Genomic DNA, 25,179 nt, shown 5'->3' with positions numbered 1-25,179 from the left:
TCTCTCTTGGCTCCCTTTTAAAAGGCAGGTGGCCCAGAAGACGGTACCCGTTGTGCTGTGGGAAAGCCAGCCAGCTGCTCCCCATCTTCTGCCTCATTCTGCCTTTTTTGGAGTCAGGGATCGCTCAGCTGCCTGCGTTTGGCTCGGGCCGTGCCGCAGAGGGCAGGGAGGCAACGGTGAGCTTGCCTGCAGGACTGCAAACCAGGTCGTGTTTCCGTCCATGTCAGTGAGAAGAGGTGACATCTGTTTCTGCCGTGTTATCCTCGGGAGGATCTGCACGTGGGCTCTGGGCAGCTGGGGCGAGGAGAGGAGCAGCTATCATGTACCCTCTGCAGAAGTAGCCAGCTGAACCGGAGCCTGGGCAGGGAAGGGACTCTGCTCTCTCTGCTCATGGGGCTGGGGCAAGGCTTGAGCTAATGAAATGTGTTAGCAAGGGAAACACAAAGTCCCTACCTGCTGCTGGCACAAATGTGCTCCTGGTCTTTCCGGCTGTGGTGGTGAACAAGAAGCTGGTGATGAGCACGGAGATGTCCTTCTCCTCCATCTCCTCCCCTTCCGGGGAAACAACTGTCACCCACCCTCCCAGTCCCCCTCAAGGCACGTGATAGTTTGGGCTGTGGCAAGACCTGGGAGGCGCAGCATGGCATGCTTCATGCGCACTGGTTGCCCTGATTGTCACCACGTGCTAAGTCTCCTCCTGTAAAGAGGACCAGGGGCCTCCCAGAGCTGTGATTAGTGTGCCTGTGCCCAACCCTACTGCAGGTCCCCAGGCTTATTTTATCCCTGCAAGATGGTGTGTAGGTGACCTGTGTCTTGACCTCATCCAAAACAAAGGAAGGAGGATGAATTTGTGGATGAAGTGAAGGCAACTTTTCCAGCCAAGAAGGGAATGGCAGTGTGGTGAGCTTGAGACATCTGGATGTTTGCATAATGATGTGCCGGCATCTGGCCCTGCGTCACTAACTCGGCATTCACACGTTCGGCATGGCATCACCCCCTGCTCCAACGTGTCTTCTGTCCCAGGAGCTGGGTTACAAACCTTGCTGATGCTTGAGGGATCATTTCTATTTCAGGCTTTCAATTCTGTGTCCTCCCTCCTAAGAGTGCTCCCACCCCTCTTTTGTGGAGCCAGCATGCCCCCCTGGAAATGTTCAGCATTCCCATTATAAGCCCTTGTTTTGCTGGGAGCTGTGGAAATTCACTTCTAGCTGGTGTGGGAGCGCTCTGGCTGGGAAGGCTCTGGCGAGCATCTTTCTTTTGAGGTTAAAAACATAATTTCAGTCTGACCTCTGAGTTTCAGAGCTTTTGTTGGTTTTCTCCACCCCCAGATGGTTTTTGTGTGTGATTTTAAAATAGCCTTCTTCTCTTGGTTGAAGCTAGCTGATGCGTCCGCTTCTCATTCGAGGATTGTTGTGTTTTATTAATGCTGTTATTATTCCATTACTGTCATTGTGCTCTTTTATAGCAAATAGCTTAATTTAGTTGAGATACACAGATGCTGCGAGTTTAACTGAAATCTTCAGCACTTGGTATGCTGGGCACTGAGCAGATATTCCCTAAGCACTTTGGTATAAACCTTTCACTTAAAAACAAATGGGCTGCTGTGGGAGTGCTAGGTGGCAGGAGTTTGGGAGAGGGGAGAAGGGGTGGGGGAGTACCTGTTTAGCACCCTAGGGGAACCTCATAGTCAAATGTGACTATAGGTGCTCAGGAGTAAAGCTCCCACTGAGGGTTTCACCCCCAAGATGGGCTGTGATGGGGCCTTCTTCCCTACAGATGCTGCAGGACAGGGGGAATTACACCACCAGAACTGCTGGGTTGCTTTGGATTGGTTTTTCTTAGGGGTGGGAGGGCACAGTTGCTGCATTTTCTGCAGCTGAAGCTGCTTGGCTCCTAAGAGAGGTGGGGACTGGTCATGGTGTCACCCCAGAGCGGAAGATAGAGTACCATTGAAACCAAATTAATCTGGTTGAAGAACGTGGCTGCTGGAAAGCTGGACTGTGCTGTAAGTAGTTCCTGGGGTAGAGGAGAGGGGTTGAGAAATAGCGTTGGTGACAAGATGACTTAGGGGCCAAGGGTCCTGTTGTTAGACATTACTTGGGTGCTTAAGCCTCCCGGGAACTTGGTGCAATTGAGGTTCCAAGTACCTTAGCTGCTTTTGAAATTTTACTTCCTAGTATTGACAGATGTTCATCTGAAATGGACGCTTCTTGCTTGGTGCCTCTGGGCATTCATTAATACTAGTGATAACAATTCCAAATTGTCTCCTACACCTCTTTCCCTGCCTCCATCCCTTAAAAATTACAAAGGTAAAGCCAAAACCCTGTTAGTGCCACGTTATTTGTGCACTTAACTCCTACTGCCTTGGTAAAACCTGTTGATCTTGGTGCTATCAGTGCCAAATCACTTTGTGTGAATCGGGGAAAGCCAAGAAGGGAGTAAAGTAAAATGCAGCAAGCAAGTGCCATGCAGGTTGAGATGGTGCTGATGGTGGTGTCAACTCAAGTGAAGGTGTCCTCTCCACCTGGCCATGGCAGGGAGGGAGCCGTGTCCCTGCCGTACGGTCCTTCAGGGAGCAGCCCTGTGTCTTCCTCCTCTCCCACCTGCAGCTCTAGGGTACCCTAGTCTTCCTGGGGAGGGCTCTCCCCCTCCCTCTCGCCCCTCAGGGGCAGCCTCTTCGGGGTGCAGCTGGCAAAGACTTGCTTCCCCTCCTTTTCCTGTGGCTGAGCGAGGGGAGCAGCTCCCCGTGGTGTGGGGATGGGTTGGGGAGGAGGAGTGCACTGGCCCATGCCGCCCGTCCCCGGTGTGCACTCATAATAGCTTGGAGGTCCATGGGAAGTTGTCGGGATCATTTTGTCTCTCTGCTTTGAGGCAGCTTTGTGGCTTTATCAGGCTTTCGAGGCAACCAGGGTAGCTAAGAACATGCACGGAGCATCCTCTGCGGAGGAGGCCCAGCGCCCAGTTTTTGCTTTACCACTTACGAGAAACGAGTTAACCTCCCTTTGATCTCGGTTCACGGCTAACCCTTTAACAAAGTCCGGGATGTGCGAGGAAATCAATACTCAAGGCATTGAATTTAACACCAGCCATCAACTCAAGCGTAACACACACACTGACTGACTCCGATTACAAGGAGCGGGCTGGTTTGAAGCTCGTTTGCCAGCTCTCTGGGGTGGTGCGGGGAGGGCAGGCGCGCTCGCACCTCTTGCTGTCACTCGGGGGGGGGGGGTGATGGTGAAGGGGACCTGGCACGCTCTGCCATGTCCTCTTGATCAGTTCTGCCTGCTGGTGCCCCTTGTCTCTGACTTGCAACCCTGGCAGCTGTTCCCCGACACCGCAGCAGAGAGCCTGGGTGCTGCACGCGGTGGCTGAACGCCTGTTTGTGTACATACGTAATTGCTGTTTGCTGGTGAGGAGCTGCGGCAGGACCCGAGGCAGGGCAGGTTCTGCTGAGCTGGACAAAAGAAGTACCGCAAGTTAAAAATCTGAAAAATAAAATGCTGCAGGCGAGAAGGTTGAGTGTCTGGTCAAGGAGGCAGCCGTGTCATTTGTCCAGCTCCAGTCCTCCCTGCGGAGATCTAATTAGATCAGTGGGGAGCTAACTGGGACACCTTGTTCCATACTAGCAGCTCGCTCGTTGCTGGCATGTCGGCAGGAGGCGGTGAGCGGGCTGCCTGGCACATCTCAGTGGCCAGGAAAGCCAGGCAGTCGGTGGCCAAGCACTTTCTAGACAGGCCACGAACCTCCTCATCACATCTCAGCCCTCCAGCCCTCTGCTCCAGACCAGCTTCCCCCGGGGGTGCTTTTCTTCTCTCTCGCTCTTCGTGTTTCCAGCAGCTGTAGCCAGAGCTGGGACAGCACTCGTAGGTTAGGGACAGGTTCACAGGGCAGCTGAAGGGTGCTGAGAGAGTTGTAGTGAGCATTACGTGACCTCACAGCTCTGTCCTCATGCTGCGACTGCGTGGGGGCTATCCCTCTGCTACTCATGCTCAGTAATAACTTTGTTGGGCATGTGCTCCTGGGACCTGCTCCTCAGGTCTCAGATTGTCAGCAGGCAGCAACTAGGCAGATCCTAATAGCATTTCCCAGGGGCACTGGCAGGGAAGGGCCAGCCGAGACGCTGAATCCGGCCCTCAGCAGCGGCAAGGCGATGTCTCCTTCCACAGGGAGCGGGGCCCGAGGGCATCCCCGTGGCTGGGCATCACAGCCCTCCCCAGTGCCTCACTACAGGCAGAACTGCAGGCACCAGCTAAAAGCTATAACCGGAGAGTGTCCCAGCTTGCCCAGTAAGGAGACCCTGGCTGGCTGGCTGCTAGAGAGGGTGGTCGCTGCCCATGTCCTTGCAGGACCCCAGTCAGTGAGTCTGGTGGCACCAAAGAGCCGTGGAGGTGCGTTTCGCTCCTCTGGGAGACATGAGTTGAGGCCTTGGGGACCCGAAGCCCTTAATTTTCTACCATCCATGTCATGATCTCCTCTGTGACCTTCTCAACACCATTACACAGTGCTGGTCCCCTCTTCCCAGTCCAGGTAGCCAGTCCTGCCCCCAACTTCTGCCTGGCTACAGCTGCTGCAGTTCCTCCACCTGTGTCTCCCTTAATAACCTCTTCTCAGGACCTCGCCACGTCCTCCTCTCGGGTCCCTTCATTCTCTGCTTTCCTGACCTATCTCCAAATCGATGCTGTGACGGCATGCTGCCCGGTCCCTCAGACCATCTCCTTCTGTTTGCTCTTCCATCGAAATTGGGGACCCTCAATTTTGCCTTCTGCTGCCCCGGTAGGCTGTGCTGGCTGGGCCCATGTGTGTTTCCTGCTTGCCTGGTGTTTGCATCCATCAGAGCTCTTAGAGGTGCCTCTGCTTTAACCTCCTCAGTCTTAACCCTGACCTGAGTCAACAATCATGAGGAGGAGCTGCTGCTTAGATGATCCAGTGTAAACTCTACCTTTGATTAGACAGGTATCATCCCCAGGCACCGGCGCAGCAGCGCCTTGTTAACTTTCCTTGGTGTTCTGTCACTGCATCCATGAGAGCCTCCGATGCGGGCAAGGGACACGGCCGCTGCCCTCGTAATCTTTATTGATCTTTCCCTGATGCCTCATGCATTGTATTCGTCTGCCTTTCTCTTGCTCTTCCAGCTGCCTGTCCTATGAGCAGCTTTGCATCTTGTGGGAGTGCTGAGAAACTGTTTTATTCGATTCTTGCAGAGCAGTAACACTCAGAGGCCCCGACAGCTCTCTTGGGTTGGTGCTGTGCCAAACACGAAAGATTGGGTTTTGCTCCTGAGAGTCTGCTGTCTGGGAAAAGGAGGTAAGAGGGAGCAGGGCACAACTTTCCATGCCCCTCTGGTCTGTCCTATACGGGCCAGTTTCTCTCCATCGTGCCACAGGTGAGTTTTGAAGAAGGTCTTGGATCTGTCCTAGAAAAGGCATGGGGACATAAGAGTGTGGAAGGAGTTACAGGACGTGAGCAGAGGGGGAGATGTATGTGACGAGATGTGCAGGCAAGTGAATGGAAGTGGTGAGAAGGTCCTGTAGGATCACTCTCTGATTTCTCTTCTATCCCTCAGGGCCTGAGTTTCAAGAACAGATTATAAAACTGAGATGTGAACCTGCTGGTTGCCCAGCATCCTTCCCTCACTGCTAGCCTGCAAGTACCTAACCTTGAAAATGCCAGGTGGCAAAAACCAGAGGGTTAAATTGCCTTGTCTCGCACCTGCAATGTGAACGGATGTGCAGTCCTACAGCACCTCCCCTATGCTTTTCTCTTGGTAACCTGTCCATGGGTCTCTGCCCTCAGCAGTGCCATCCTCCTCTTGTCTGGTATGTTTGGGCACAGCAGCCAAACTGGCCCCTCCAAAAATGTCCAGAGCACCATGTGCTGAGCCATGCTGTGCATGGTGCGGAGGAGCAGTGTGTCTGCTCTGGACAAATGGCTTTGTTTTGCGCTGCAAAAAAATGGAGTCAAAATGTCACATCAGTGTTTCTCACAGGAATAGATTGCGCCTTTCCAGAGGGTGGCAGTTCTGTCACTGGGTTTTACTTTGTGGTTCCCAAGCAGAACTGCTCCTACACAGTGAAACAAAACAGTGTTTTGGCTTTTCCATCCTGGTGTAGGATGAAAGGCAATGCCGGAGCATCAGGGTTTCAGTGGCGTGGACATGGTTTCCCAGCCCGTTACAGCCAGAGCATGCTCCCTGCCAGGAGGAGAGGATGAGTCCCCAGGATGTGCTGCTTCTGCTTCCAGCACGTTTGATCCAGCCTGGCTCTTTCAAGATGTGTGGAAATGAGCTACAATCTCATCATTCCTGCAGAGGCTTCTCGGAGGAGATAGTGGAAGGGTCACAGCGCCTCTGGAAATCTCCCTTCAGGCGATGTGCCGTCGCATTTCACAGCAGACAGACAGAATAACCTTTAGGGCATGGTAAGAGGCAGCGTTTTGAAGTCCAAGCCTGGGAGCTCAGGAGCTCATTTCTCTGACACATCATCTGTGTCCCCGCCGCTTCCTGCATCCCCCTGAAATACCTTTGTCCTAATCCATCACTTCCTTAGCTGGAATTTAAAAAAAAAAAAGGGGGGGAGTTGGTCCTTGTGTGCCAGCCATGCAGAAACCAGCCTCCCCTGCGGGAGCACACCCAGACCCTCTGCCGTGGCCAATTTTGCCCTAATTTGAGCCGCTCTCAGCCTGCATGGAGGTGGGGGGCTGCCCCACCAAGCCGGCCCCCGCCAGCAGCATGGCTCCCCTGCTTTCTCTCTCCTTCCCCGCATTGCAGCCTCCCCGGAGAGGTGCGGTACTTGGGTCCTGAGCTGTTTTTTTCCCCCAGATTTCTCTTGACACAGTCAAGGGGAGATGGAGCCGGGCAAGCTGGGGCACGTGCAGGCTGGCACGGGCTGCCCTTCTGAACCAGCAGCTCCCACGGCAGCTCTGTGCTGTGTGTTACCGGCTGTGCAGCGCTGGGAGGAAAGCGCTGGCTCTCCCTTCTCCTCTCTCTGGAGTAAATAATGGTACTTTTTATTTAGCTATTATTTCCCAGTGGCAGATATCTCCTCGGCTGTCTGTTTAACTATCTTTATCTCGCCCTCCTTCTCTGTTTGATATAGTTATAGATAAACAGATAGCTACCTTAGTAAATAACATGTTTTTAAGAGACCAGTGGTATGGTTAACATAGTGCAGCAGCTGTTGATTTGTCTTTCACTGTTGTTTTTTTTTTTCTTAAGGAAATGCTTTAAATAAGGGATACTTCATCTATTAAAAAAAAATACACTTGTAGCAGCTGCTAAGCCCATCCATAAGCCTGCTTTACGTTGTATTTGTGATGGGACTGACAGTGCATGGAGGAGCCTGATTATACACAATTCCATTTTAGCAAGCCCTGCGATGTAATTTCACAGGGCGATCAGTGTTTGAATGTAATAGCAGCCTGTGCTAAGGTGTCAGAATATTAAAGGCGCTAATGGAAAAGCTCCCTGGTACACAAGGGGGACAGCATTACAGGAGACGTCGCAGATGGCTGGGCACTAAACTAATGGGGCAGGATCCAAGAAGGGAAAAAAAACCTAGAGAAGGGAGAGCTCACGGGAGCACGGGCACCTGCTTCCCTCTCACACGGAAATTAAACAGCGAGAGAGGGAGAAGCGAGCGTGTGCGTGTGTAAAAATAGAAATCGAAGGGGGAAAATACCCCCTTCGGAAGAACTTGAAGGTTTTGACAGCGAGCCCAGCGCCAGCTTTGCTTGGGAAAGCCATGGGGTTAGATTAAAGGAGTGCGAGTCTGGGGGGCTGTGGGGCACGTCTGTGCGTTGCAGCCGTTGTTCGCGGCCCTGGAAGGAGGAGAAGGGGGTGGTCGGTAGATGCTGTTACCCACCCTGGTGTAATGTGGCAAAACCACAGCTCTTTGGTGGTTGTCAATCTCCAGCTAAATCTGAGGAGGGGGAGATGTGTCCACGTCCGTGCTGCCCCAGCAGCTCAGCTCTGTGGTGCATCTGCTGGGGCCCTGTCATGCCGTTTTCTGTTCTCATTATCCAGGGGGGGATTTCGGGGCAGTGGGTCTGATTTCGGGGCAGTGCCAACTTTTGCCTGTTTTCCAGCACCGTTGGAGGCATCTTCCCCTTCCTCCTGGACCCCCAGTTTCCCCAGGAGCAGCCAGAATCGGACTGGTCCATTCTTGTCTGATTGGAGAGGCAGCCGTGGCTGCAGTGAATCATCCATGAAGTGTGTTTGTGGGTTTTCCTTGGTGTCATACGCGGCTTCTCCACTCTATCAGCCATAGTGCTGTGGTGAGGAAAGGCTTAGTGCTGCTTTCCTGCTTGAATTGGCCCCACAGGAGCTGGGGCTGTCCCCAGGGGATAGCACTGCAGGACGTGAGCCCATCCTTCCCAGGGCTGGAGAGGTAAGTCAGCCGCATGTAGGTAATCCCTGGTAGCTGTCTGCCATCTCATCATGTATCTCTGCCTTGGGAGCTGGCTGTGTATCTATCTCGGCACTGGGAGCTGACTGCATACATCAGCGTAACCCAGCCTGGGTCTTGGTCACCCTGTGGTGCAGCCAGAAACACTGGGATGCCATGAGAAGACAGCCCTGTTCAAACAGACGTGACCTGCAGCTCAGGGGCAGGGACACTTGTCCTGGACCCAGAAAGGCACGGAGCATGTGTCCTTCAGCCCATTGTCTCTGCAGCAGCCCCCGGGTTCCCACCACGACGCTCTGCTCGTCTGCCTGACCCCGAGCCCAAATCCCCCAGTCCTGCCAGCAGCCCCCATCCTTCAGCTGCTTTCTTGGTGGTTTATGGCTCTGCTTGTCCGCTCTCCAGGGCCAGCGCTGGCTTGTGCATGCTCCAGCTCTATTTCCCAATCCTCCAAGGACCCAAACCTGTAGATTTGTTTTGCTTGTGACCAAACCCAGAGCTTGGACCCAGGTCTTCACGGCATTAACGTAGTGTATCGCCAGCCGCAGAGCACACAGCAGTCAAGAACACTTTATCCAGGATAATCCCTAGCCTGGGAGCAAGGCAGAGACTGTTCTTGTTCAAACACAGGGAAATGTGAAGCCTAAACCACTTGGCACTTTGACACTCCCGAGTCAGGCACACCGGCGTGTTTCTATTGCAGCCTAAGCCGGGGCACATGCTAATCCTGCACAGTGGCAGGGCCACCTCCCTGCAGCCCAGCGGGGTCACGGCATCTAAACATGCCCCAGAGAAGGGCTGTTGGTGGCTGCAGGGTCCATCCTGCCCCTCCTGAAGTTAAGGGGAGTTTTGACAGCGAATTTGCACAGCTGTGGCTGAGTGGGTGTATTGTCAGGACATGGGCAGGCTGAGGCTTCTCAGCCATGTGTCTGGGTGGGAAGAAGGACCAGGCATGAGATCATTGCGTGCCTCGGTTTCCCTTTTGCAGTGCTTTTATGGGCAGAGATCTGATGGCATGGGCTGCTTATTTTAATAAGGAGGAAGCACATAGAGTTATGCTGCATCCTCCGCATCTGATCTGACAATTTGCTACCTTCCCTTGACCTTGACCTATCTTCTCATGTACTGGGGGCACCTTGCCTATAAAGCACTTCCCAAAGGTGGCAAGAGCCAGGCAGCTCCTGTATGCCCAGTGCTCACCTTTCCAGAAATAGACTGCTCAGCTTTTGATTTGTTTAATTTACTGCCTGATGTGAGGCATAAAAATGTGTCTGTTTTAACAAGCAGCTTTACAAATGGACTGAGGTGGACACCAGCTGTGCTTGCCAAAGGTTGCTCAGCAGGGCCAGGTAGGGCTGGCAAAGTGGCTGGTGTGCTGAGGGCTCCTTGCTCGGCCGGGACACGGGGGAAGCTGGCTGTGTGGTGCTGTTTGCCGAAAAATCTCTAAGTGCCGTAGTGTGAAGAGGGCAGAGCACCAGGCAGGGTCCCAGCACCTTTTCATCAACGTGGAAGGATTTGTGTCCAGGTCTCATCCTTCCACTGCAGGGTGCTGGTGATGGCATGAATTTCCAAGGGCAGCACTTGCTTCCACCTAAGTAGGGCCAGACCCATTCATGGTGTCCCCACATTCAGTGTGTCGGTCCCTCTCCTTCCCCCCACAGCTCTTGTGGGGTTTGTGCTCCAGAGATGGACTTTACATGGAAAAGGGCACTGCTCGCATCTTCTCCTGTGTCCTCCCATGTCCAAACCCTAGCCAAACCACCTCCTGCTCGGTGGCACTGCCGATTTATTTGGCAGAGGACAAATGCCCTCCACTCTCGTCACTCCCACCCCCTTAAATATTAGCACAGATGTTTAATCCCTGTACGGCGGGTGCCACGTTGGACCGAAGCTGTTTTCCTGCACCCAGTGCCACTCACCAGGGCTCAGGGAGCTCGCTGCACCAAGAAAAAAAAACTAAATGTGAACAGTGTTAGTGCTGTACCTGGTCAGTCTGGAGGCCCCTCTTGCTGCCGCATTCGTAAAAATTAAATGCCTCTTATTAGCAGCACAGCAGAGATCTGTAATACACGTGGACAGAAAGGCAGGGATGGATGGAGTTAGTGTCAGGGCAGCAATTGCTTATCATGCCTTATCTGGGAATATGAAACTGTATTGCATGACATCCAGAGGCAGCTGAATAGATATGCCAATTCATCTCGAGCCCGGGCTTTGACAAGCTAGACTGCCCTTGTTGAAAGGCATCAGTCAAACAAGAGCTGCTGGCTGCTTTTCCCTTTCTTATACTTTCTCTCGCTCCCGCGCTCTCTCTGCCTCTCTCGCCACCTCCCCTCCCTCCGCCTTTTTTTTTCTAAGCTTTTTCCACACAAAATTGAAAAGCTTTGGAAATAATAATAATAAAAGCCCCCCAAACTAATACCGTTTTAAGTACACCCCCCCTCCCTCCCCAAATGGGATTGATAAGGAACCCCAGTGTATGAAGGCATGTTTAGATAACATTGAGAATATTATAGTGAGTGAGAGAAAGTAGGGGGAAAAGCTTCCTGCCGCGTCTAAGCCGGGAAAGGCGACGGCACCCTGGCTAATACGAGTGTTTAATATTTGATGTGTTGGGATAAAGCAGGATCACCTTCGAATTGAATTGAGTGTCAGAATGAGAATCTATTACTGAAATTCTTGTGTGATTTGACAGCAAAGCAGACGATGTTATTCTTCACTAGTTACCGCAATCTTCTCCCCTACATCACTTAAATATTTTTTTCTTTGCTTGAGTAAACACACATTATCCTTTTTTTTTCCTACCCCCTTTCCTTTTTTCTCTCCCTCTTTTATACTTATTTTTTTATTTTTTTTCTTAAATCAAACCTGCCTTTCGCAGGGCTGATGGAGTAGATTGTTATTTCTTTATTTGTCCTATTAAATGGAATTCCTGATCGTTTAATCCTGCCTTTGTAAGTGATTTAAAAATACTTGAAAAGCTGTGAATGCAGCAGCACTTCTGACTAAACTGCTTAGAAGGGACACGTTAGACCTGGGTTTAGGTCTCCTGCCTCCCGACAGCCGGCGAGAGCAGCGGGCTCCGGCACTGCCAGGGCTGAGCCATCTCAGGCTCCGTGACTCTGTCCTGCTGGACGAGCTTCCCTCCATGCCTTCCCTGCGACAGAGGAGCTCTGCTGTTGTCAGCTGGGGCTTGGCAAGATGCTTATTCATTACCTGCCTCTTCTTTAATTGCGCTCAGCCCCAATCCAGCAGCCTTCCTACTAAATGATTGGCGGTGGGGTCGGGCCTTAATTGTCATTAGATTTGCCTTGTGTCGTGCCAGAAAGTCTGCATGGCGAGAAATGCCAGCAAGAAATGTCCACATCCCATCCTTGAAGTAGGCTTCAGGTGGCATGCAAATAAAATGGGGTGTCAAGGGACCACCCTGGAGTCCCCGGTGTCCTGGGTGCCATGTGGGGTTGACCTCAAAGACGTCCCCAGCCCTGAAACCTTACAGTTACTGAGTGGCACTGAAAACATTTTAAGCTGTGTTTAAAAGCCCACTTAGTTGTAGACGTGACCTCTTTTTTGCTTCCCACCATACAAAGTAATATAAAACCTCATCGTGGCAGCAGCGGAATGAAGGGAGTTAGAAGGAAATGCTTATTTTGGGCGGACATGGCACGCAGCTGACATGACAAGAGGAGCAAGATGTTTTTTGCTGTCGTGAAGCCATTTTCTCCATTGAGAAAATGTCAGGGGGGTCGTCTCTGATGGGCTGGCTGCTGTGCCTGGCCTGATCCTGGGGAGCAGCACCGGCACCCGCCGCTCGCCCGAGCTGAGAGCACCTAGGGAGATCTCACAGCTGCTTTCTATCTGTTTAAAAACATGTCTTTTTGAATTTCTTAACGGCAAATTTCAGCAAAAACCACCACTTTTTTTTATTCCTTAGTACCCACACTTCTTCATCTTCTCAAACCTCTGAGCCCCTTTGCTCCTGGGAGGACTTTTTTCCAAAAGGAAATATTTTCTCCCTGTCTGAAAGTGTCCGTATTAATATTAAAATTACAATTAGCAGGTGAAACATTTAAAACCTCTTGATGGGACATGAAAAATGACAGGGTTGCCGGGCTGGGCAGGGCAGGAGGGGGCTCTGTGCCAGTCCTGGCAGTTCTTGCTGCCATGATTTGTGAATATGCTTGTGCCATTGCAGAGAGCCCCGCTCCCCTCCTGCCCTTCAGCTAAAGCACCCAGGGCGGTGCAACGCCAGCAGCTTTAGTGGAGGGCAGAGGGGCAGGAGGCTGGCCAAGCAGGTGACAGCAATGGCACATGTGGAAAGGACGGGGCTGGCTCTGTCGGCGTCGGCACGGTGCCCTGACAGAGCTCCAGCAGCTCCGTGAGGACCGGCCTAGCCCCTCCCCGTGCCTCCGGGAAGGATTTGTAGGGCTCCCCGTGGAAGTGAGCATCCTGACCTCTGCGCAGGTGCCCTGTTTGCATGATGCGGGACATTAAATCTTGCCTTAATGTGACTGCCGAACACCAGTTTTTGTGAAGTGTGCCGGGCACTTCCCTATAAATAAATGATGGAGCATTATTCAGTCCACTTAGATCAATACATCAGCTTGACAAGTTCCAGTTCTGGGAATTTTCTGACCCCCTGGAACATCTTCTCAGCAGCTGTGTTGCTTATAAACTGCGGTGTGTAGCCCAAACAAGCTCAAGAGAGCAGGGCATCAAGACCCAGCTCTGTTGGCATTGCCACCTTGCTGGCCCCAGTGTTGCTGGGCACGGGGGCTGGTTTGCACTGGGATTGCAGCAAGGGCAGGCGGGTCGAACTCAGTGCCAAACCGGGCACTGTTTTTACAAGAACTGGACAAATCCTGTGTTCTTCCCCCTGCAAGCAGCACCATGGCACTGCCCAGCCTCCCTGGTGTCCCTCCGTGTGCCCCTGTCTCGGCCGACGGGGCCATCTTTGACCCGCCACGCTACTAGAAGTGGTCCGTGGAGCTCTTGTTTCAGGCTCTTTGCAAATTGAGGCAGGTGCAGCACGGCCACTGGGAAGTTTTGTGAGCCAGTGCAACAGGAGAATGGTCTCAGACCCTCTTTATTATAAAGCCAGCCCCAGATGCTGCGATTGTGTACGCGCAGCATCTCCTGCCCCAGGCTGCTGTACCCCCATGTCTTATCCCCTTAATAGCTCCCCACTTTTGTTTTTTGGATTTCCTGCAGGTTATGTGAGGTACGGGATACTTAAGGATTTATCTCCCCATACTGACGCTTTTAACAGGGTTTGGATTTGTGGATTTTCCATGGTGCTGGCTCTATGCGTGGAAACACAGTATGTTCCTAATCTCCTGCTGCTGTTAGCTCACATTTATCACAGGAGTGTCTGCTTACCTTTGATTCGAGATCCCTACATCAGGGACCCAGGGTGGTATTTGTCTGTGAACTGCTGCGTATGCCTATGGGATTGTATAAGTAAATAAATATAATTAATAATCATCTGACTCCAGAGCAGCATTGGCAGTGAGGTAAACGTAGCCTTCATAGAATTACAAACAAAATCAGGAAAAAAAGGGAGACCTTTCTAGGAGCTGGTATGAATGGAAATAATTGTGTTCAAGCTGCTTGAAAATTATTATGCAAACTTCATTTGGGTGTGTTTTAGCAGATCAGAGGCAATGAGTTTATTTCTAAATCAGAATTTTGACCAAAACCGTTTTAAAATAGCTTTTTAAAAAGATGCCGGCATTTTTTATCAATTAAAATGCAGATGAAAATAAAATGCCACAGGGTCCTGGCCCTGCTTCAGTGGCTGACCTAGAAGGGAGCATCCCAGACCCTACAACACCAGGACTGAACCAGAGGGAGGGACAAATTAACATGATTTCCTGGTGAAAAGGATTTCATGACATTTTTTTAAAGCCTTCAGCTTGCAAGTGAACCAGGGGTGTCTTGGACTTTCTCACGGTTTGCCACAGGGATAAGCGCTGAAGGGGCAGGGGTCTGCGCCGCTGCTGGCGGCCGTGCAGGGCTGGAGCGGCGGAGGAGCCGGCAGCAGAGCGGTGGCCCGTGGCACCGGTTCCCCGGCAGCTGCGGTGAGCCAGTGGCGAGATGGCAGCCGCAGCCACCGCGGTGAGCTGGGGAGCCCCGTGTCAGGGAGCCTCCGGCACTTTCTGCCTCACTTTAAGAGTCAGAAGAACTTTCCTGTTTAAAGATTAAACGTTGTCTTTAAATATTAAACAGCAAAGCTCCTCACTCTTGATTGTGTGGCCGCTGCCGGCAGGCGGCTCAGAATTGCCAATTTTAATTAAAAAACTTCATTTTCCAAATCAGCCCAGCGATGGCTCCTCCTCCCAGCTGGGGCTGGCTGGCCTCTCCCCTGGCCTGCCTTCATCTCTGCCTCTCTACCCGCGTTTCCCCCTGCCTGCAGCAAAGTGACGGTCCCTGCCAGCCCCAAAGTGAGAGCAGCCTCGTCTGGGACTGATCAATGCCCCTGGCACTTCCTTCCAAAACCCCAGGAAAAACAATTAAAACCCGATCGATCCTGCAGGCAGCTTTGAATATGCATAAGTGCACACTTGACCTTCAGTGGTCAGGCCAACTTCCACCCCGGCTGCTTAGCTAGTTTGCTCAGGTATTGCTGCTGTACCGAATGACCTTGATTAGGAAAGCAAAACGTGATGCGAAGATGGGCCCCGGTGCCGATCCTGGGCCCGAGGCACGCGCCGCCGACTCCCCCCTGAGGTGCTGCTGCGGGGCCGGGGGAGGCAGGCTGGAGTTAGCACTACTGCCCGCTTGTCAGGAGCTTTCCAGACATGTCCCCGTGGCTTTCCCGGGCTCCTGCCAGCCTCCCGCTGTGTTCCCTCAGTTGCTCCAGACCGGGGTCCGAGGGGTGTGTCTGGGCTAGGAAGGCAGCCTGTGATACAGGAGCTCAGAGCCTCTCGTCGCCTGCTGCAGGGACAGCCCTGCTCCCTTCCTGTCCCATGTGTCCTCCCCCAAAGCATGCGGGGACAGCCCTTCCCCAGGGATGCCCCCCACTGCTGGCAACCCGGGGCCTGGACCCACGGGCGCTGTGCCCGAGCTTGCTCTTTGGGACGGAGCCCAGGAGAGGGAGCCGCAGACGGAGCTGCTGCCGTCACTCAGGGCCACCCGGCGGGTGGGTGGCAGGGTCCCATCCTGCACCCTGGCCCCAGGCTCCCCCCTGCCCCGCCGCTGGCCAGCCTGCATCCCAGCCGTGGCGACAGAGGTACCAGAGCATGTTTGTTGAAGGCAAAGGAAACCTCCCTGTTGTGTACACAAAGTGTAATTTCAGTGAATTATACATAGACTTAATTAGGAGTTTTAATTGCTAATCATCTCCCAACAGGATTAGCAATGCTGTCTATTAATTATCTGTGGAGCCCTCTGTTTTGCTAAGGCAGGAGTAACAAAGCAGCATGAATGGTTACGTAGGCCAGTAATAAATTAACTCCCCCAAGCCCCATAGCTCCCCGGGGGGCTGCCGGCGGCGGGGGCTGCACAGGGGCCGGGCCTGCCCGCGCTGGGCAGAGCAGCAGGCAGCGAGGGCAGAGGGCCTGGCAGCAGGTCCCACTGGCAGGCAGGTGGGGGGAGCTGAGGGGGGTCACCACTCAGCACTGCTTGCCCAGTTCAGCCCTGTTCCCGCTGCAGAGAGCGTCTCCCCCAGCATTCCCAGCCCGCAGAGGGTGTCGGTGATGCCCTGCCGTGCCGTGGCCACAGTTAGCGATGATCCCTGCTGCGGGAGGGAGATAGGCGCTGCTGGATTGACCTGATCTCATCTGGGGACAATGGCCCTCATGGCAGCAGAGATAGCGCCGGCGTGAGCGACGCTAAGCCCGCGTGCCCTTCTTACTGCTCACAATGCGGCGCTGAGCTTAATTCCTCAAGATGAAGAAGATACGTGGCTGTCAGGCTGTAATTACAGCCATGCCGGTGACACAGAGGCCCAGCTGCTTTCACGTTTGCGCTGTCTCCCTCTGGCCGGGCTGCGGGCTCTGTGCAGTGGGGTGAGCAGTGCTGGCTCCCAGTGGGGTTTCTCCCAGTGATGGAGAGCCCTGAGGCAACTGGTGCTCTGCGAGTGGAAAAGAGGGGACTGGGAGGGCTGTGGGGGGAAGCTGGAGGGGAAGTGGGCCACCAGCCAGGGCAGCCTGGGCATGGGCAGCCCTTTCCAAACTCCCCTGACTCCTGCTGCCAACCCCATCCTTGGTGAAGCAGGAATGGAGGGGTGGTGTTGGAGCAACCCAGAGACATGCTGGGCGAGTTCACAGCCCCTGGCTCGCCCCAGTGTGGTGAAGGTGGCCTCGGGCGATGCTGATCCGGCACAGTGCCCAGCAAACCCTGTGAGGGTTGTCACCTGTATGAGGACAGGCCAGTGTGAGGGTGCTTTATGCAGGCGGCTCTAGGAGAGCTGCTGCGAGGGCGATGCGTGGGTCCGCCCTGAACACGGCGAACGCAGACCCATGCCATCCCCGGGAGCAGCCAGGCCCGGGCGAGTACAAAACGTGTCTGCGCTGTGCACTGCTCTGACCCTCTGCTTCTCTCTTCCAGGCATACAGCTTTGCCATGGGGAGTTGGCCAAAGAACGGGCTCTTAGACATGAACAAAGGACTGAACCTACAGCACATAGGGAGGCCTCACAGCGGGATAGGTGAGTGATGCCGTCCCCGCGGCTGTTGTTCCAGGCACACAGGATGTGCCTCGGCTCCGAGAGCTGGTCCAGGCTGGGGTGCTGAGAGCCAGCCAAAGGGCTGCGAGGTCTCCAGCTGATGGAAGAGACGAAGATGTGTCAGGGCAGGATGGGCACACGGATGAGCTCTCTGTCCCTGGCACATCCCAATGTACCAACACACCTGCCTGTTCCTGTGGCCGGGGAGCTGCTCCCCTGCTCGGCTGCTCTGGCAGTGCTCAGGCTGGGGGTGGATGTGGGCAGCACCAGGGCTCATGCGGTGCCTGGAGCACAGGGCAGGGGTCCCCAGGCTGGGTGGGATGCTGTCGGGCCAGTCCTCCAGCTGCTCTGGATGCTGCATCAGTCCTTATAACAGAGGCTCTGCCAGGTGGTGCAACCTCAGGAGCTGGCTGGAAACACACTGCAGAGTGAAGATGTGTGGCCCCAGCTGGAGAACTGAATCGTCGTCCTGTTTGCTCACACATGTGATGAGTTTCATGGTCCCACAGCCTGCTCCAAGATAAACAACTGAGACTACCACACACAGTGGCGGAGGTCCAGTGCTCCCCTAGCTCCTCTGCACCAGGGATCAAAGTGATATGAGAAGGGAGACCTGGCCCAGGACACTGAGGCCATATATCTGCCTGGGGCAGCAGCAGGCTGCAGTACGGGCAGGAGCTCAGATTTACTGGGCTGTAGGCAGGGCCGTAACTCAGGGCTGCATCGCTCTTGCCTGTGTTGTTTCTCTGCGGGATGTTGGATCACCTCTTGGAGACCAGTGATCAGGTGTTCCCTCTGCCTCCCAGCCCTTCATCCATGGTGACTTGTGAGCATTAAAGTTTGCAAGGAGGTAAGATTTACTTGGAAAAGTCACCTGCTGCCTGGGCCTTGAAGAGGCTGTTTAATATTGTTTCAAGACTCTAACCATTAAACTCTCCAATCAATCCAAGTTAAGGAGATGAATTATTTAAAGCTCACCAGCTTTTAATTAGCAAGCTCCTTTTGAACTATGGATCTGGTTGCATTATTGACGGAGGTAGCATTAAAATTTGCCTCCTTGCCTGGGAGCAGATTTGCCTTGCTTGTGTGCCATGTTGGGGGGGATCACGGGGGGAGAGCAGGGACTGGAGGAGTTGTATGTGCATGTCCTGCTTTGGGGGCTTGGGCTTTTCCTAGGGTCTCCTGGGGGATGCAGGGTTGGTTTGTGCCTCGTCTTTCCTCATTTTATTTATGGCAAGGGCTCTCTGTTGCTGTCATCTCTTACTCTGACAAAGCGTCCCCAGCTCTGGAGTATCATCTGTCTGCCGTTGGTTTCTGCCCGTGTTTATCTCAGTGCTGTTGTCTTGCACAGGTCTCTCTGCTTGATGGAGTTCAGAGAGATGCTGTTCATTTCCCTCCCCGCTCCAATTCTTTAGGAGGGTTTTGCTTCTTCATTTCTGCCAAAATCCCTCCGTGGGGGAGCACTCCCGGCTCTCCCTAGTATAGGGTGAGCCACGAGTAGATTGCTCACAGAGAAGCAGCATGTCAAGGACCAGCAGCCAAGCTCTCTTCTTGCAGCGCTCCATCCCAGTGGCAAACCTGCCCTTCACATGCTGGCGCTGTGAAGGATGCCAGGCCAGCAGCGTGATGGTCTCCATCTCCCTGGCACTGCCAATGGTGCACACGTGCCCTGTGTGCTGCAGCCTGCTGGCTGCTCCATTTGGGCTGGCCCCAGAGCAGCTCTGCCCCCAACATCTGCGATCCTCCACCTGCCTGCAGAGGCGGCAGCCACTGGCACCCTGTGCCTGGTGGCTTTGCTGCAGGCTGAGTCCCTGGGAGCGAGCTGGAGGCATGGCTCATGGAACGGCTTCTCCTCCCGGCCAGCTTGGGAGCTCCAGGCACAGCTGCTGCCTGCGGTGTCAGGGCTGCTGGCTTTGGGACTTGGTAATTCAGCATCCCTCCTGGGAGAAGGCTCAGGGTGTGGAGGCTGGTGTCTGGAGACATGCCTTGGCGCCATTTTGGAGACATGCTGGCTCCAGAATGCCAGCATTTTGTCAGGGCACCAGCCTCCTGGCCTCTTCATTTCCCAACCTGCTGGCTTTTAGCATCCTAGTTATGGATCAAACGTTGGCTCTAGTGGCAGCCTGAGAGGTCCCCAGGCCAAGGGCCGAAGAGGGGCTGCTCACAGCAGAGGCAGGCTGGGCTGGCTTCCTTGGGTCCGGCTTTGCTGCCTCGTCCTGGAACAAGTGTTGGTCCTCCACAGCCGAGTCCTTCTGTATTGGCCACTGGGACTGGGCTCGGTCATCCCAGTTGCTGATGGTCACCCTGTGACCTGAGCAGTCCTCACCACTGTCCTCCTTCATGCTCTCAAATGCTCTTGCTTCAGGGCTGAGAGGATCATCCCTTTCCCTGCCCAGGGCTGCCCTCCCCTTCCCTCCCTGGCTGAAAGGAGCCTGCTCTTGACACAGCCCTGCCCACTCAGCCAAATAAATGACCCCTTCTCAAGGACTGCTGCTGGAGAAGCGAGTGGAGAATGGCAAAGCGCGCTGCCTGGCCACCTCTCACTGCCCACAGTGAGACGGGAGCTGGCTGTGGCTCTGGGTATGCTCCCATGCAGTCTAGAGTCTCTGTTCTCTTTCGTGGCCCGTCCTGGGGTGCAGCAAGGTCTAGGGAAGTTGGGTAGCTGAGAGGGGGGTCCCCAGGGCTGCCTGAGGCAGGTGTAACCAGGGTCAGACTCTGATTTTCATGGCCCTTGTGGGTCGCTGATGTCCAGAAGTCTGCGAACCAAAGAGGGCTGAGGAGGGAGCAGCAAGGCAACGTGTTCGCCAGCCACAGTGGTTTCATGAATACCGTGCTGTGCAGGAGAGCCTCCAAACGGCCCCTTTCCTGGCAGCGTGGGGAGTGGTCCGGGGAGGTGCAAGCAGTCCTGTGAAGCCTCAGCTCACGCAGGGATGTGCAACATGGATGTTTCCCTTCACATCTGACAGAAAAATTGCAGTGGATGGCCACTTGTTTTTGCAAACAATTTGCAAGGAATTTTCCCGTCTTGCCTGATCGGTTGTGTATTGCTTTGTTTTCAAATCACTTTCTGATTCACTGGCTCAGGAGATACCTGCTCCAAATCCCTGCACTTGGTATGTTCTGGGATGAGTCCCCCTCCATGCTTCATCTCCTCTCCTTTGTCTTGTTCAAAACCCAGGGAGTTCAGGGCTCTCGACACGCCGCGGAGCCAAGGCCGGATTCTGGATGGAACCTCACCTTTAGCAGCTGGTGCGTGCGAGCAGGAGGGTCTTGTGGTGGAGCACAGTGGTGTCTCGGACCACATCCCCTGGGACATACAGCTGGGCATACGCAGCAGCAAGCTGCTGAACAGGGCTTGCGTTCTAGCTTTCATCTGGTTTCTACTCACGACAAGTGAGCTGCATATCTTGTCAAGGGCTTAGAAAAGTGTTTTGTGTCACCAAATACACCAAAGTGTATTTGCATACACTGCAAATAGAGCTGCCTTAGGGTGGAATAGGCGCAGATCTGGTGCAGTTGTTTTCTTGGGAGCAAAAAGGTGAAGGAAGGGGGGAAATGTCAATATTTCAGCTTGCTGAGAAGTGCTGGGCAAAATAAGGAGGTAGGAAGGTCCTGCTCCAGAGAGTAAGGATGCGGGAAAACCTTGTTGGGAAAGTTGGGAAAGGAGCAAAAGGGGATTGAAACCTTTCTTTCATGCCTTTCCTTGGGTCAGTTTCAGCTCTAAAGATTCCCTTTGGGCAGAATGTGGCCCTGAGGACGAGAGGGGACTTTTTTCTGCAGCTTCCATCTCTCTTCAAACATAGATTAAATGTGTGTCTGCTCTAGCATGGGCTGTAGGATCCTGGGGTGAGGAACTTCTTTCTGTCTGGTGTTTTCTTGGCCCTCAACAAAATGAAATTGAGTCTTGCCAAGAAGTTACTCATCTTACAGACATGTGCACGTTGCGGTTCTTAAAACATGTGTTTGAGGCACTGCTTGCCAAAAGAGAGCTGCAGCTTGTAATGGGGGTCTTGGCACTCTCACGCAAAGACCAGCGTTCACAGGATCCACACCAGCGGAGCAGTGTTCTTGCATTGGGATCTCTCCACTGAGTTTCAGAGACTGATATAAATCAGAAGGATTAAAATCCTCGGCTTTAGTTGTGATTTAAATCAGGCAGCAGGGCACCTGGGTTCAGTAATTGATTTTTTCCTATTTTTACATTCTTTCTTTTTTTATACGTTTCCCTAAAAGAAGTCAAGTTTTACTGATCAGCACCTATCAAACCACGTGCAGCTTTCCCTACCGCTACCCAATTATTAAATCTGGTTGTTCTTTTATTCACCAAATGCCCTGTATTTGCTACATTTATTTTGATAGGTTATGTAATATAATATGCCTTTAGTCTTAGTTTTTAGATATTTGTTACATTAGAAAAACAGTGAATTACTATTTGTTATTAAGGCAGTGGTGATTAAATTATTACTTACGATTAGAGTTGTGCTGCTTTTGGATAAAAACTGGAATGCCATGCTAAAGTACCCCAGCAGTAATTTGAATTGTTTTTATTCGTAAGATACTGTTTCCCTTGCATATACTCAACAGAGGAGGGAAAGTAAATTTCAGAACACGTTTAAGTTAAAAACACCTGGCGCATGAAACCAAAGCGAGAGCGATTGGTGAGTTGAAGGAGTGTTTCTGGAAACCAACCTTTCAAGATTTTAGAATTAGCACATCTCATCCTCTCCCAGGTTAGTTTGTTGGTTTGTTTGTTTTCCTGATTATGGAAAAGATAAAAGGCACAGCTGGTTTTTTTTTTATTCCTTTGTTGTTTCTCAGCTCTGAACGAGCCAGTTATTGAACTGAAAATACACTGAAAAAAGGAAGAAGTTTCCAAATCTGCAGAAGTAGCTGCTGCTGCTGCAAAAGTTTGTTTCTCGTTTGTCATCTCTGTTTCCACCTCCAGTGCATTGACTGTCTTTAAAACATGTTACCCCTTGCTACTGGTCTTCTTTGAATCTAATTGGATTTAATTGATTCTTTAAAGTTCAGACTTTAGCACGCAGATTATTATGATTTTAGATTTAGTTCTAAATGTTTGGTTTGGTTTTTTTTTTCTTTTTTGGGGAAGAGGGTAGCCAGGCTTCTGTGTCTCTTGCTAACAAACCCGCAGTACCCATCCCAGGCGACCAGATCTGTTCCCATAGTAGCACCTGTCTTGACACTATGCCCTCGCTGGGCTGTTTTACACCAGCACCGTAATCCCATGAGCCGTGAGCCTCCACACAGGCCTTCACCATCTTCCCTGTGCCCACGGTGCCCCCGGCCAGGGCTGTGCCGTGCTTCCACCGTGCCAAATGGAAAAGCCCTACCTGCCCGAGCAGGTCAGCAGCCCTGCGGTGAGCAACCCAGCAAGCCACCGTGCCTTCCCAGCTCCGTCTCTCTCTTTTCATTTACTGATTGGAAATCTCGGAAGGTTAGGGTGTGATATTGTTCCTGATCCAGAGCATTAATTAGGCCTCGGAAAGAAGAAGAGGAATTGCGTGTTTTTAACAGTGAGGTTAATGGGATGCTCGCAGAGTAGACAGTTTTAATGAGCTTCAACTCGATGTGCAGTGAGTTTACTCTTTGTGTTAAAAGGGTCACACTGCAGTAGTTTGATGTGGATTGTCTCCTGGCCCCCAGTGTCATAGGTGAGCGTCTGTCAGAGTCCAGTCAGAGCGCATTTACTTAGTGACACGATTCTAATTAACTACCGCAAGCTGCCACCGCCGCGGGGAGCCGGGCCAGCACCTGCCGGGGGTGCCTCCTGCCCGGCAGAGCCGTCCCTCGCCCCGCATGGCTCTGCCTGCTCTGCCTGCTCGGCCCGCTCGTGTCCCGGCGGCGCCGGCCTGCTCTCCGCACTGACATTGAAGGAGAGGGCGGCGAGGGCCGTGCTCACTAAGTGCGGCGGCGGGCAGCGGGCCGCCCGCTGTAATGGGTGCCTTTGGCTGTCAGCGCTGGCTTTTCCCCCGGAGCTCGGCGGGGGCTGATGAAGTTTCGCCTCGCTCTGCAAGGTGGTGGGAGCTTGTGGTCCTAGCAGCTTGCTGGCTTTATTTCAGCCTCCTCTCATTCTTCCCTGCTTTCCTTTCCCCTCTTGTGTTTTCCTGGCTCTCCCAGGGATGCAGGGAAGCCTGCAGGCCCCCAGCATCTGTGGGATCCCCGGTCATGCTTGGTGTCCACCTGCCTCCTCTGCAATGGGGCAGGGGGAACAAGGGGATAGGGACAACATTTTGTGAAACTCCCCTCTGTTTTATTGACCACTTTCCATCCCAGCCCACGTGGCCCCGGCTGGCAGAGACAGTCCCAGCGTCCCCATCCCTCCCAGGAGATGGGAGAAGCCTTGGAAAACCCTGTGCTCCCCCAGAGCAGACAAACCCCGTTCTTTGGTGGCACGCAGCAGGTGCTGGGCCCGGGAGCAGTGCCGTTTGTACCACACCATCCTTTTGCTGGGGGATGCCAAGAGCGAGAGCTGAGCACCGGGCTCGCTGCTGCGGAGCAGGGCATGGGGCTGCCTCGGGGCCGCTGCCCCGCACACAGCAGCCCCAGCCTAAGGCAGAAGGGGAAGGACTCCGAGTTAAATAATTAAGGGAGACTTAAGTAAAAATCAACAGAAATGTCATCAAGTGAGCAGTGTCATTTTGAATTAGCGCTTGTAAAGGTCAGGCAGATCCAGAACAGGTGGAGCGGCTGCGTGCCGGGTGTCGTGGCCAGGCACCCAGGGAGGCAGGGTGCAGAGACCGGCCCAGCCGCGGCGGGGCACCCGCTGGACCGTGGGCGCGGGGACAGGGCGGGTGGCGAGGGGTCTCACCGCGAGCGCCGGGCTCCGCGTCCCGAGGAGGAGTGGGGAGGGAGGGCCGGCCAGGGCAGCCGGTTAGAGAACGCACGTCTGTCAGAGTCCAGTCAGAGCACATTAACGCGGTGACATGATTCTAATTAACTACCGTGAGAGGTGTCACAGCTGGAAAAGCAGTGAGCGGAGACGAGCTTTTAAAAAAAGAAAAAAGCAACGTGACAGTCTTTTTTTTTTCCCCTCTTTCTTTTTCTTTTCTTTTCCTTCCTTTTTTTTTTTTTTTACTCTTGTGTGCTCTCTCCCCTCCATGTGGGAGTGGATCTAAAGATAATTAGGATGTCTGGCTGCCTGGGAACCTGAGCCGGGGCTCCTTTGCTTTCAGTCATTTAAGTTTTCGACATCTCTCTGAAGGGACTTGGTGGCGCAGTGGATTACTGCGCGCCAGAGTGACAGAACACTCTTCTAATCGTAAACCCTTTTTAGAAAGGATTCTGCTCTCCCTTTTTCCCTGGGAGCAGCGGGGGGTATGTTCTGATCACTGCAGCTCTGTTCCCATACACACTACAATGGGAAACTCAAGGTCTTTCAGCTGTTTCCTGCAGTTAACAAAGGAGGCACAGAAGAAAGAAAGGAAGGATGATTGAGTGTTTGTGTTGACTGCACTCACCCCTCCATCCTACCCTGCCGAAAGTCGGTCGCGCGCCCGCTGTGGTGGGGGCACGCGCGTTCGCCCGACCCCACTGCTGGCCGGCGGGATGTGATGGGTTCGTCGCACCTTGCCCCTCATCTGCGGGCTCTCAATCCCGGGACAGAGCAGCCTTTGGAGGGGAGGGTGAGATGGGCCGCGGGGCTTTGGCTGCCTGAGAAAAGTCAGGGTGCCGTCGCGTGCTCCTCCCAGCCCTAGGCAGGCAGTGGCAGTGCCCGCTCGCTTGGGAAGCGCAGAAGGTAGGTAGATGTGAGCCCCTTTCTTCTGGCTGTAAGCAGTTGCGTTTGCAGCACCAGTGTCAGGCTGAAGATTTAAGAGGGATTTCTGGATTATCTGCCATTTGCCATGCTGCGATGCCTGGGAGGCCCAGCTGCGGATCGGGGCAGGTCTGTCTCAAGCCCCAGACCCGGGTGACCCCCAGCAGCACAGTGCTGCCATCGTCCTGGAGCCGTCCTTTTGCATGACTGCTGCTGTACTGCCCTTCCTTTGGCTTCTGGTTTTAGGCTTTCCCCAGACTCATCCCACCAGCAGTGGGGACTGTCTCCCTCGGCAAGAAGAGCAGATCTGCTGTCCCTCCCTCCCAAGCCAGTTGTGATCC

General features: G+C 53.4%; 1 protein-coding gene across 1 annotated transcript in view; it reads left to right on the top strand.

The window, feature by feature from the left end:
• The window catches only part of ERI3 (ERI1 exoribonuclease family member 3), a gene marked incomplete at both ends in the record, with an annotated part of 125,073 nt that overhangs the window by 70,556 nt on the left and 29,338 nt on the right, over positions 1 to 25,179 (top strand). The window contains one exon of the mRNA XM_082003101.1: positions 16,947 to 17,046. Coding sequence (XP_081859227.1) covers positions 16,947 to 17,046 — 100 coding nt within the window. The remainder of the gene's footprint in view (positions 1 to 16,946; positions 17,047 to 25,179) is intronic.

The sequence above is a fragment of the Phaethon aethereus genome (genome assembly GCF_964289735.1).
Source record: "Phaethon aethereus genome assembly, chromosome: 8".
NCBI classification, from domain to species: domain Eukaryota; kingdom Metazoa; phylum Chordata; class Aves; order Phaethontiformes; family Phaethontidae; genus Phaethon; species Phaethon aethereus.
Note: the sequence above shows the minus strand (reverse complement) of the source record. Positions and strands in the feature narration are given on the sequence as shown.